The 14,015-nt window shown below is 36.1% G+C and overlaps 1 protein-coding gene across 20 annotated transcripts in view; it reads left to right on the forward strand.

Annotated features, from left to right (window-relative positions):
* Picalm (phosphatidylinositol binding clathrin assembly protein) overlaps positions 1-14,015 on the forward strand; it is an 86,001-nt gene that overhangs the window by 48,083 nt on the left and 23,903 nt on the right. For 8 of the 20 annotated variants that reach the window (XM_021168243.2, XM_021168245.2, XM_021168244.2 and 5 more), the window contains exons 11-13: positions 60-196; positions 897-1,000; positions 7,407-7,556. In XM_021168243.2, the coding sequence (XP_021023902.1) occupies positions 60-196; positions 897-1,000; positions 7,407-7,556 (391 nt within the window). The remainder of the gene's footprint in view (positions 1-59; positions 197-896; positions 1,001-7,406; positions 7,557-14,015) is intronic. The other 12 variants (XM_021168252.2, XM_021168254.2, XM_021168256.2 and 9 more) reach the window with 2 other exon arrangements.

A 14,015-nucleotide genomic window follows, 5' to 3' on the forward strand; every position in this document is an offset into this window, starting at 1 on the left:
AGTCTGAACCAAAACAGATCTGGTTTTAGATTCCTTATGCTTAGTTCCTTTTTCGACAGGAACAGCGTCTAAAAGAACTTGCAAAGAAACCGCATACCTCTTTAACAACTGCAGCCTCTCCTGTGTCCACCTCAGCAGGGGGAATAATGACTGCACCAGCCATCGACATATTTTCTACCCCTAGTTCTTCTAACAGGTACAACAGGCAATAAGGATGTCTGAGTATTTAGTGTAAGATAGTCTTCAAATTATATGTTTTATAGATTCTGTGAGTTTGATTTATGATTTTGTATTCACAAATTAATACTAAAGATATAAAATAACACAATTGGTATACTATCTAAATATAAATGAATAAGGTTAGGGTTATATTTTGTATGCTTGGGAATTGGAATATGGCTTAATTACTAATTATTAATTAGAATATAATATAAGGAAATGGATTTTTTTATTGAGGGGTACTTATTAAGTCTTTCCAGAAAAGTTGACTCAAATTCAATAGAAACTTAAGACGTGATGCTCAAATATTTTTCTGGGCCTCTTTAGAATTAGGTTAAATGAGGAACATGCCACTGTTAGCTGGCTAGAATTGTTCTTTTTAGGTTTATAGTGACGCTTTTCACTTTCAAAAAAACCTATTTTTTAATTTGCCCTTTTATTACTTATGTATAGACTATACACATGAGATCATGGTTTGTTATTCATATCATGCACATAATAGCAAATTGATTACAAGTAAACTAGTTAACTTGGCCTAAGTTTATTTTATTCATAATAAACTTTTAAATTTTTTATTTTATTTTATCTTATTTTTTGAGGTGGAGTGGGGCAGGAGACAAACTGATATAGCAAACTTCATCTAGAAATAAAACTGTTTTTCAAAATCTTTATCCTAGCACATCTAAGCTGCCAAATGACCTGCTTGACTTGCAGCAGCCAACCTTTCACCCATCTGTCCATGCTATGTCGGCTGCTCCTCAGGGAGCAAGTACATGGGGAGGTGAGTGTCACTGTCTTCTAGATATTGTGCGGGCTGCTTCCCTTGCATTAAGCAGCTTTCTGTCTTTCTTGTAGAGGTTTTGGTGATGCATGGGAACTTGAGAAATAATAAAATGACAGTAAACTGATTTTTATCTCCTGATGAAAATTTATAAGTGAAATACTAAATTCATAGTTAATTATGGAATAAGGTTTAATGAAGCTGAAATTAAATATAAGAGTAATAACCACTTTCTTAAGTATGAGATCACGCCTTTAATGCGAATTTCAAATGTATAGTAATTTCTGTGTTTGCTGTAGAAAAAATTTTCATAGTGGGTAATATGATAAGGTTCTAGTAAAACACAGATTGTGTTATCAACCGGTGAAGAATATTGTGACCAGATATCACATGGTAATTCTTGTATTTTTTTAAATTGTATTTTACTTTTATTTATTTATATAGTTAACTTATTTGATGTTAAATGTTGGTTAGACTTGTAACAGGAATGTCCTTCAGTAGGTTTTTAGTTCTAAGATGATCATGGTTTAACACTTCTAAAGCAGATTGATAATGTATGTCTATTATACAGTTTTAGTTGATTTAACATCATCACCTTTGCATGGTTTTGTTGTGTATGTATTTCTATACATATATATGTATGTATGTATATATGTGTATTATATAAGTAGTCACCAAAAATTGCTGGAAAGAGATTATCAGAAAAATGATACCAAGAAGAAAACTATAAAATATGTTGAAATTGGTATTTGCTTTCATATAACATTTGAATTATTAAATTTTTACAGACATGAAATAGATTTTCATCTTTAATCATTTGAATTAAAAATATAGTCTTGATGCTTCTTTCCTTTTTCCTTATCTCCCTCTCCCTTACCATCCTCTCCAAGGCTCCTTTGTGTTTTTCTTTTTTTTGGTGTGGTATTTTTGTGAGTATTGAATCCAGGGCATTGCACACACGAGGCAAATGCTCTGCCATTGAGCTGCATCACCAGCCCAAAGATGCTGTTTTGTATACTAGAATCTAAGCTCTGTGAAGGCAAGGGTTATCTATCATAGAGAACATTTTGTGGTGGTTGTTGTGGGGCTTACTTGTATGTCAAGATGCACATGTGGAGGTCAGAGAACAACTTTGTGGTATCATTTATTCCCATCGACCTTATGAAGGTTCTAAGAATCTATCTCGGGTCTCTACTCTGAGCCCTGTTGTTTTCTCACACTGTAGCCCAAGCTGGTCTCAAGCTCGTGGCAGTCCTTCTGCCTCAGCCTCTAAGTGTTAGGATAGTAGGGTTGGAACCATCACACCCAGCCCTAGAGTACTTCTTGTTATATGTAGCTATAAATAAATTAATAAGTACTTCATGGAATAAGTGGATAGTTTCTCTTCAGGACAAATTATCTATTTCCAAGGGAGTAGAAAATTAAAAATTATGGGCACTTGATTTTTAAACTAGTTTTGTGTAAGCATTAAGGTTTGTTTAACAAAATCTTGAAATTTGAGAGTAATTTCTAAAAGTAGTTTAATAAATATTTTAGAATTGTTTTAAAATTTAACTATAGGCAGTGAATTAAAGGCTAAGAAAGAAGTTTCTTGGTGCTGGAGAGATGGCTCAGTGGTAAGAGTGTGTACTGCTCTGAGGCAGGCGGATTTCTGAGTTCAAGGCTAGCCTGGTCTACAGAGTGAATTCCAGGACAGCCAGGGCTACACAGAGAAACCCTGTCTCAAAAAAAAAAAAAGGACCTAGGTGAATTCCTAGCAGCCATGTTGGGCAGATCACAACTATCTGTATAAATCTGATGCCTCCAGCCTCCTTACACACTTACATTCACATACAGAATCACAGACACAAACAGATTAAAGACTTAAATATAAAAATAAAAAAAGAATAGAAAGGTCTTCCTGTCTTCCTTCCTTCCTTCCTTCCTTCCTTCCTTCCTTCCTTCCTTCCTTCCTTTCTTCCTGAGACAGGGTTACTCTATATCCCTGATTGTCCTGGAACTTGCTTTGTAGACCAGGCTAGCCTCAAACTCAGAGATCTACCAACGTCTACATCCTGAGTGCTGGGATTAAAGGTATATACTACCAGTACCCAGTAGAATGATTTTTTAAATGTCCTAACAGATCCTGGTACTAAATTTTGAATTTGATACATTTTTATTCTTATTTTCTACTTAATCTCAATTTTACATTTTTTAAGGGATGGGGGTTGGAGGAAGACCTCATTATTTTGTCCTGGCTATCCTGGAACTTGCTATGTAGAGTAGGCTAGCCTCAAACTCCAGAGATCCTCATATCTCTCTGCCTCTCTCTAATCCTTTGCTGGTATTAAAGGCATATACCACCATGCCCAGCTCATATTTGCTTTTTTAAAATATTGGAGTGTGAGCTGGACAGATGGGTCAGTAGTTAGGAACACTTGTTGTTTATTTAGATTCAGTTCCCACTGCATATATGCTATCTCACAAATGTCTGTAACTCCAGTTCAGGAAGTCTAATGTCTTTTTCTAGTCTTTTATAGGCACCAGGCATGCACATACATATTTACATGGAGTCAGAACACTTATATGCACATAAAAGAAAACAATCTTTCAAATGTTAGCATTATTAGCAAGACCATTAAGTAGTTTTAAGTTTTTTCTTTATTTTTAGTTTTTTGATAATTACCCTTATTTATTTATTTATTCATTTATTTATTTATTTTAAACAGTTGATGGTTCCTTATTAGTCCTGCTTCCATGAGTGGTCAAGACCAAGGGAAAGAGAGGACAGGCCAGTTGCTGTAGGGGGAGGACATTTCTACAACATTCCATTACACATAGAACTAACAAATAAACATAGTCTCTATTCTGTTAACTTTATTTTAAAACTATATTTTCTTTATTGAAATTGATTGTGTGCGTGAGTGTAGAGGCCAGATGAAAACTTTTAGGAGTCATTTTTCCCTCATATAGGTCCCAAGGATCATACTCAGGTTGTCAGGCTTGGTGACAAGTGCCCTTATGTGCTGAGCCATCTCACCAGCACTTCTTTATTTTAAATAAATAAAATTATATGTTACCATGTGTATATATAGTTTTTAAAAATTATTTTGCTTTGTTTGCTATTTCTCTTAATAATTTGCCTGATGTTTTAGTATTTAGCTTGTTGCACACGAATAAGGAAGACTTTAAAAATGCAAATGGAGTGCTGGGCTTGAAGGCATATGCCTTTAATTCCAGCACTAATGAGGCAGAAGCAGGTAGATCCTTTGTAAAATTGAGGCCAGCTTGGTCTACAAAAACAAACAAAATGGAACTAACTCTGAAGAGGAGGAATAAAAGTCTCAGTTTCTTTTCCAAAACCTTAGTTACATGCAAGAAAAGGGATGTAGTCTTTACTATGATTCCTTTAGTTTACACAGAATTAAATCCCTACCTTCTCATAAAAATATTTAACTTCTGAATTGGTAATAGTTTTGGTGTTTTGGTTTATGCATGATGAAGTAGCTTAAGTATTTAAAGGACTTCAGTCAGTACAGGAAATTGTTGAGTTCATATCCTTGATGTTCAGGTTAGGATTTGTTTTTGTTTTTTAATTGAGGCCAATTTACAATAAAAAAACTTACATATAAGAAAATTGCATAAATAGTAAAAAGACAAAACAAAACTTTTTTTCTGTGGTTTTTTTTTTTTTTTGGCAATAATGTGACTGCAACCCAGACCCCAAGCATAATAGGCAAATGCTTTATCACTGAGTTGAAGTTTGAAGCTTGCCTGGGTAACATGAGGCCTTATTTAAGACAAAAGTAAATATAATGGACAAGATTATTTTTCCAAAGTTCTAAGGGTGCTAGGGACATCACTCAAGTCCTTGCTGCTGAGAAAACCAGAGGTGGCAAATTTGGGTCCTTGGAACCCATGTAAATGTCAGGTAGTTATGGAGCCCTACTGGTCATTTCAGAGTTTAGATGCTAACTGGAAACACCATCTTAAGAGTAAGCTTGCTAGATTGACTAGCAAACCAAGCTTGATTAGAGATCAAAGGAACTAGCTACAGGTGTCTGCTTCAGTCTGCTATGCCAACACACAGATGCAAAATATATGGACTCACAAGTGCACTTCATACACACGAGAGAAAGGTGAAAACAGTTTTGAGATTTGCCAGTCTAGGAGCTGGTTTAAGTTAGGATAGCCAGAACATCATCATACTTAATAGTTTGCACTTAGTATTTTGTCTACTAATTAGCACTGCCTAGATTAATTGCAATGTTTTGACAAATAGAACAAGTGCTCGATATTGTCTGATTGGTCTACCATGAGTGTATATGCACAGTTTTGCATATTCTCTTATTATTTGCTCAGCAAAGTAAAATGCGCTTTAAAACTATACATCATGCTGGGCTATGATCAGGCATACTTTTAATACGAGCATTTGGAAGGCAGAAGCACACAGATCTGTGAGTTTGAGGCCTGCCTGGTCTACAGAGTGAGTTCTAGGTTGATTGACCAGGGCTACACAGAGAAACCCTGTCTCAAAAAAACAACAAACCTCTACATCATCAACTATTTTCAAAGGATACTTCCAACTCTGTTAGTCAGCTCTAAACCCAGATGTCCTTATTATGCAATGGATAGCCAGCATTAATATAAGCACCAGTGCTTACTTACCAAACCAGGCTCTCTGACACCGTTAGTGGACATGAAAACCAGGCCAGGCTGGAGGGTTCGCAACAACACTAAGGCTGTGACAGGTTTATTCCAAGCAATCAGACCTTTATACACTTAGGAAGACAGAATGTAATGGTGGCTGCTATGATATAATGGTGGTTGCAATCTAGACAGGGTGTGCAGGACTAGCGTATAAAACTAATGGTTCAGCCAAACTGATACATACTTCCCTGACTTCAAAGGGACACAGAATCAAAGGTGGTTTGAATGCTTCACTGCCTAAAGGAGTGCCTTGCTTTCTCAGGAACTGAAATCACACAGAGCCACAGGAGCCATGGACTCTTAACCTGAAAAACCTATGTCACTTGCCTTTCAAGGCAGCTAGTCCAGGCCATCTGCATGAGTCTGCACATTGCATTCTGGCTTTACTACCAAAGTCAACTTCATGTATCTATCTGACTGTTTACTGCTGTTGATTTCTGAATTGTTTTTTTGTTACTTTGCCACTCCCTGCCCCCCCCCCCACTGCTGCATGCATGAGAAGGATGTTAAACTATCATTTAAGTTTGAGTAGTTAATTACTATATTTTGGGTTTTGAACTGATTTTTAGTGTGAGTTGATAATCTATAGGAATATTTACTTCCTGGACAAGTACTTACGATAAAAAATTAAAAATGTTATTTAAAGATGCTTTGTAATTAAACCCATAACTGTTATTTTCTTGTGTGTGTGTGTGTGTTTTCTGATTTTTAAGTCGTTACATTTAGAGTTAATGAATGCTTGCCTTGATTTGATTTACTCTTGATTTGATTGAAGTGTACCTGTTATAGTGGTATCTAGCTGGCCCTTAGTTCTTTGTGTGGTTATTGTTGATTTTTGTAGTCTTAAAGCAGCAATAGATTATAGAGGTGGCTTTTTGAAGGTATAGATAGAACCATCTTCTTGATTTTAGTTGTTGCAAAGAAAAGTATGATGCTATATAATATTTGCTATTCTTCTTTTTTTCTTTTTTCCTTTAGTTAACTGTTTAAATCTTAAGAAAAGGCTTTCATCACTAGAACAGCTATCTTAAATGAGGCATAGGAACAGGAAATATCTAATTCAAGAATAACTTTAGATCGAAAGTTTGTAGGAGAAAAGCTTGTTAGTTAAATGATGGGAACATCTGTTATCCTGTAGGAAATTCAAAGTTGTTCCCAGACTGGATAGTCATCTTTGTTCTTAGTTGTAAGTAGGTCCTTTCCCTTTCCTTAAATCTTTTGTTCATTTTATTTTAGTTTCTTGACTGTTGAACTTAAGCAGGAGTTTTACAAATGTTAGAATCAGTTTCTTACCTTAATCTGAAGTGACTTTTTATTCTTCTGCAAATCTACTCATACTATACCTTTACCAATGTTTATTTCAATGATTTGAGTAAACAGATTAAGCCATTAAAACCAGTGTTCTCAGCTAGAGCTGAGTGAGTGGCCCTTATATTTTGGTGGTTGTTCTCTTATTTAACTATGTGACTATTGACTTTCTCATGTGGGAGAGGAAGTCTGTAATGTTGTGCTGTGATTGTTAATGGAGACAATTCTTTCCTAAGGATTTCTATGTGCTAAATACAGTTCTTTCATCTTAGTGATGATGAATATATATTTGTGTGCAAAATTAATAATGATATAACTACTACTTTTCACTTTGCATCTTTTGACTAATCACAATACTAATATATTACTTCCTTTCTTCATTTTGCTGTAATTCACTGGGACTGCACAGATCCTTTCTCTGCTACTCTAGATGCTGTTGATGATGCCATTCCAAGCTTAAATCCTTTCCTCACAAAAAGTAGTGGTGATGTTCACCTTCCCATTTCTTCAGATGTATCCACTTTTACTACTAGGACACCTACTCATGAGATGTTTGTTGGTAAAGTACCATTTAACCTTTTTTCCCCAATTAAAGTCTACCCTAAGGTTTTGGGTTTTGTTTGTTTGTTTGTTTTATGTGTTAGTTACATTTAAAGTCCTGCAGTGATTACTTTGGATTTTAACATCAAATTTTAAAATTAACTGAAATGATCATATACTAAGATTCTTTAAATACTCCTGGTTATATTTACTGTAGATTTTAGGAAACAGATTTGAGTGTATTTTCTGTTGTCTACTATAGTTTAATATCTTGTGTAGTATCCTGTTAATTAGTTCACAGAATTAATTTAAAAAGTAGCATCTACATTTATATGTTTATATGTGTTTGTATTTTTACTTCTGTGTACTGGAAGGAGAGGAGTTATTCAAACTATTGCAAATCATAATTCCATATTGCCCTAAATGATACCTATCCTTAGTCCCCCCTGTAAGGGTATCTCTTCATTACTTGTCTGAAAAAAAAAAGTATGAGTTACATTTAAGTGACAAATTAGAAAAATGGTTGGACTAACCCATCGTTGTAGTATATGAAAAGCCAAAATTTACTTGAGTTATATAGGAAGTAGTAAGTTTTAAAAGTAAGGAAAAAAAAGTTACAATTTTTGTCAAGGTCTGCTTTATCTGACTTGTTTTAATTCCTTTTGGTTCCTCCATCCCCAGTCCTTCCTTTTCTCTTTCATCTTGTGTCCCTTGCCTTATGTGCCTTGTCAGAATTTTCTAGGTACTCAAGCTTACCCTAATACTGCTCTTTTTTTTTTTTTAAACATAGTGTCTTTTTTTCTCCTTTCCTAGTTTCCCCTCCAAAAATCCTCTATCCTGTCCTCCCTCCCCCTGCTCCCCAACCCACCCACTCCCATTCCCAGTCCTGGCATTCCCCTATACTGGGGCATAGAACCTTCACAGGATCTAGGGCCTCTCCTCCCATTGATGACCATCTAGGCCATCCTCATCTGCATGTATAGCTAGAGCCACATGTCCCACCATGTGTTTTCTTTGATTGGTGGTTTAGTTCCAAGGAGCTCTGGGGGTACTGGTTAGTTCATATTGATGTTCCTCCTATGGGGCTTCAGACCCCTTCAGCTCCTTGGGTACTTTCTCCATCTCCTTCATTGGGGGGACCTTGTGCTCTTATATGTCATGAGCCTTCTATTGTTGTTGACTTAACTTTGTTGATTAATTCATAAGAGAAGTTTCTGTTTTTCTCCCTGTAAAGTAAGTTTTCATAACCTCCTTTCCTTCTCCATGATGTAGGTCTTACTGTGTATCTCTGGCTGTTTTGGAAAACGCAGTATGTAGACCAGGCTATTCTTGAACTCATAGAGATCTGCCTGCCTCTACCTCCTAAGTACTGGGTTTAAAAATGTATCCTTCCACAGCTGGCTTAATTTTCATAAACTTGTTTAGAATAAATAGGCCTGCTCCCCTATCTCTCCCCCCTCCCCCACTTCATGTCCCCTGACCTACTCTGGTACTGAAGATTGAACCTAGGAACTTGGGCACTCTCAGCAGATTATACCATTGAGCTATATCTCAGTCCTTACTTGATTTTTTAAAATTGTGTCCCCCTCCCTTTCTATTCTTATTTTCCTTAATTTTCTTTTAGCACATTATGATTTTATAAGTAGATACCTTATTATACCTTTTAATCTGTACTTAGATATTTTCATAAGTGTATTTTACCTTTAGTATTACTAGCTTGTAGAATTTAAAGCTCTATGTATTCATTGATTTCTTTTCAACTATGGTGGGTTTTTTTTTTTTTAATTTATTCATTTATATGTATGTGTATGTCTGTGTGTGAGTATATGTAGCATGTGTAGGTGATTGCTCTTGATAGCCGTAAGAAAGCATTAGTTATCCTGGAGGCAATAGTGACCCACTTGATGTGGATGCTGGGAATTGAATTCTGATCCTCTGGAAGAGCTGCAAATACTCTTAACCATTGATTCATCTTTGTAGCTCTGCAAATGAGGGTGTTTTGGGGTTTTTTTTGCCAGTGTACTACAATTAAAAATAAGCCCAGATAATTTTGTGTATTTACACAGTATATGATTAAATTGTCATTATGTATACATACATACATACATACATACATACATACATAGTCTGGGAATTCCCAGCACTTGGGAAGCAGAGAGGTGGATCTCTACTATTGAGGCCAAGGTGGTCTATACAACAAGAACCTGTCTCAAAGAAAAAAACCAAAACAATAAATGTATATATACAGCACGAATGACTTCTTAAAAGGGAATTAATGAGGACATTTGATAGGAAAATGTTTGGAATCCTGCAAATTTTTGTTTGAATTCAAGTTCTACTTTAAACACTTAGTCTCTGTGAGTCTATGAAAGTTGGTATATTCTTGTGGAACAGTCAGGAGTTTATATGTAAATGCTTCATACCTAACACTATGCCAAACATTTACAAATATCACAAAACTATCATAAAAAGCAGTCTTGTATGAGTGGAATGCTTCATATTTTTAGTATATTTCTTACCTAAGTTATTTAAGCATCTTTAAGGCTGATTATTTGCATTGCTTTTATTTGTAGAATTGTTGAGTCATTTGTGTTGGGGGCCCAGAAGTAGCAACAAAAGTTGAAGTTCATAAAAATGATTTACTTTTAGTTAATAAAAACTGGAAAGGATAGATGGCTCAGCAGTGAAGAGCACTTGCTACTCTTCCAGGTGACTTGATCCCGTTTCCAGCACCCATATGGTATCTCACATACGGGTGTAAGGATCCAGTGCCCTCTTCTGTCTTCCAGGGACACAAATCAGTCAGGCATTCATTGCACACACATGCAAGCAAAGCACCCATACATGTAAAACAAGTAAATATATATAAAAATATATGTATATATATGTATATATACACACACACATATATAAATAAATTTTATTTTTCTCCTGTTTATATAAAGTGAATACACACACACTCATATGTGTGTGTTTTTGTGTGTGTATGTGTGTATAAGATAAACCTCAATAGTATTCTGGAATCAACTAATATTCAAGTGTTAGTAAGTCCTTGGCCTTAGATGAAATTGTTTAATCTATTCAGTTTACCAACCCAGACAGTTTCTCTTTTAAAAAAAAATTTTTTTTTTTTTTTTAGTGAGTGTTTGTATGTGGGTGTGGGTGTGTTGCAGTTGTTAATTAACCTCTCCTCAAATTGCCTCAGCGTAGTATGGCATGGGTTCCTCACTACCTAATCCACAATGCTCTGGGTTCTAAAGACACACACACACACACACACACACACACACACACACACCATTATATTTTAGTCTTAAATAGCTCAGTAGCTGGGCCTCTCTCAAACCTACATGCTGCCAATACCTCCCTTCTGATAGTCCTGAGTTATTACTTACTAAAATCTATATTCCGTCTGCCCTAAACCCAATTGGGTCTTTTCCCACTCTTACATGATTAGTATGCCCTCTCTTCTGTACCTCTCAGGCTTGGACCTTATTTCTTTCCTAGCATGGCTGTTGTTCTTCCTTCTTCCTCTCCTAATCCCCTTGCCTGCAAATCCTAAAGTCCTACCTCTGTCTCTCTGCCCAGCCATTGTCCACTGGCAACTTTATTAACCAGTCAGAACCAACTGGGAGCAGGGACCCTTCATATCTTACATGTTGATTCTCCGGCAACTTTGGGAACCCAATTAAGTTAATACAAGAGTTAGACCAAATCTACCACAGGTGTGGGTGTATGTATGTGAGCACCACAGCTTACATGTGGAAGTCAGGACAACTTGTTGCAGTTAGTGTACTCATTCCACCATGTGGGTTCTGGGATTGAACTAAGGTCATTAGGCTTGATGCTTTTACCAATTGAACTGTTTTGCTGGCCTGTTTTCAAAGATTTTTGGGATGTTTTTCTGCTCCAGTGCTAGTTATTTTGTGCCTCAGTTCATTTATGATGACCTTATGAGATTGGCTGGAAATACTGTCTGTCGATTGGTGCCAACCAAGAGCAGTTTTCTCTGGGTCTTAGGAAAAGTAGGAGTGGGTTTTCTCTTTCCCTTCCCTCTTTTCCTTTCCTTCCGCTGTCTCTTCCTCCTTCCTTTTCTTCTCTCCTCTCCTCTTTCCCTTTAAAGTGTATCTTTTCAAGTAGTGTTATTAGTTGTTGGATGTGTTGTTGCTTGCTTACTGTTTGTTTAGGTAGGGTTTCACCATGTGGCCCAGATTGGCCCCAGATACAGACGCCTCCTGCTTCTACTCTCTGAAGGTGTTTTTGTTCTTACAGTTTTCCCCAGTGTTATCTACCTATATGTGTATACGATGTGTTTGTGTGGTGTGTGCATGCAATGCCCTGACATGGAGGTTAGAAGATAGTTTTGTGGAGTTGGTTCTCTTTTATCTGCTGTGGAGCTCTGGTGATTGGTCTCAGGATGTAAGACTTCAATGGCATGCTCAGCCATCTTGTTGGCTCAACCTTAAGGTTTTGTATTTCTGTTTTAAGTAGCTTTTAAAATTTAAAAGTTGATAATCCTGATAAGTGACTGAAAAAGTGACAGGAGAGTGTTAGGCTAATCATATTCACTGAAATAGTAAACAAAATCTCTACCTTGAATGCATGTGTGCTCATGTCTGTATGTGTGTGTACATGCACAGTGGTATACAGAAAGGATGATTACCTTAGAAATATGTTGCTTGCGTCCCCAGACATTAAAAATTATTTGAAATTACATTTTTGTCTATGTAGGATTAAAAAAAAAAACCAACTCGAGGTACATGTTTTGGATTACATTTTTCCTTTTTAACCTTTCTTTTTGCACTTGTAGCTAATTATTTTTTAATTATTCAATTAATCACCTTAAAGACTTCAGAAGATGGTTCCCCTATAATAGGAAACAATGGAGTTGTTCTAAGATTGCTATAAAGGGTAGAAAGAGGGACATTATAGGAGAAATTGGGCATTAGCTGTAATTATATATATGGCCAATAGGTTAGTGATCCTTTAGCCAAGATTAATTCAAAAGTCCTTGGAGTAGAAGTGTACATCTTACAGTGTGATGCTGAGCACATGTGTAAGCATGCTTATGTTTTGTTCTTAAGAAGCTATGATAAGCCCATGGGACGTTAAAGCTTTGTACACCTATAATGTTACTAAATCAAAGAGTCTAGAATTCTAAGATCCTTTCAAAAGACTGGTCAAGAGATGTAAATACTAAATGAATTTGTACTATGTATTTGTTCTTCATCCTGAGACCAGTGTTTTTGATGTAAAAGTAATTTAAGGGTTAGAACAAGGTCAAACTTTAAACATTCTTAAAAACCTATGGATCTTAAATACTCATAACTCCAGATACTAGTTTAAAGTAGGGTCACTATTATGCATACCACTTTGTAAGGAATGGTGTCACAAACCATTGCTGGGGCTGAAGAGATGAGATAGCTGAAGGGTTGAGCACTGACTGCCTTTCCAGAGGACCCAGGTTCAATTCTCAGCATCACATGGCAGGTTCACAGTTGTTTGTAACTTTTAGTTCCAGGGAGATCTGATGCCCTTTTCTGCTCTACAGGATCCTGCCTGTGTAAGGGGCACATAAGCTCACACAGTCAGTCACACACACACATGCACACACGCACACACAAGAGAAAGAGTGAAAAACAAAAACTTATTCTTGAGGTTTTGAAGATGGGTCTCCTCTCTAGGAGGAAGAGAATCTGTGTAGAACTTCAGAAATTCCCTTGTTGATATAAATGATAATCTTATAAAATCAGGTGCTTTTATTTATGTGTTTTCATTCTGACTTGATAGAACCTAGGAAGCAAGAGAATTTAGAAGCAAGTGACTACAACCTCATATATGTCGTAAGAATCTCTTGTGATCCTTTGCAGACGATTTACCTAAGTAGTTTCAGTGATTCAAAGGTCCTCAAGTCCTGACACAGACCTAACATTTTTAGATGTTTTAAAATTATTTTTAGCTTCTACAATTTTACACACTGAACTTTAGAAAAATATAACCTGAGAATTAAAGCATTTATGTTAACTCAGCATTAGCAGGCCTCAGAGACTCAATCTTGGTACTTGTTATGTTAACACTATTAGCTCCAGAATAAAATAAGAAAGAGTAAGGTTGTCTTGTATGGGTGTGTGTTTTTCTGGCTAGTTTTAGACTTTTTAGCATACTTGGCCCCTTACTCGTCATTCCTAAGTGTTAAAAATGTTAAGTTGAATTGAAAGAGTGGATGGGAGTTGAAAGAAGAAAATCATTTTTCGTTAGTGTTTTTAAAACAGGCAGAAACATTTGTGAGATTGCAATTTTTAGAATCCTAGCAGTTCTCAGATTTATCTTACACCATGTAATTTCTCAGCCAGTATGGCTCAGTGGGTTAAAGGTGCTGTCTGCCAAGCAGTGAGACCTGAATTTGTATCCCAAACTCACATGGTGGAGGAAAGGAACTAACACTCAGAAGCTGACTTGTGACTTCCACACACACACT

The sequence above is a fragment of the Mus caroli genome, chromosome 7 (genome assembly GCF_900094665.2).
Source record: "Mus caroli chromosome 7, CAROLI_EIJ_v1.1, whole genome shotgun sequence".
NCBI classification, from domain to species: Eukaryota; Metazoa; Chordata; class Mammalia; order Rodentia; family Muridae; genus Mus; species Mus caroli.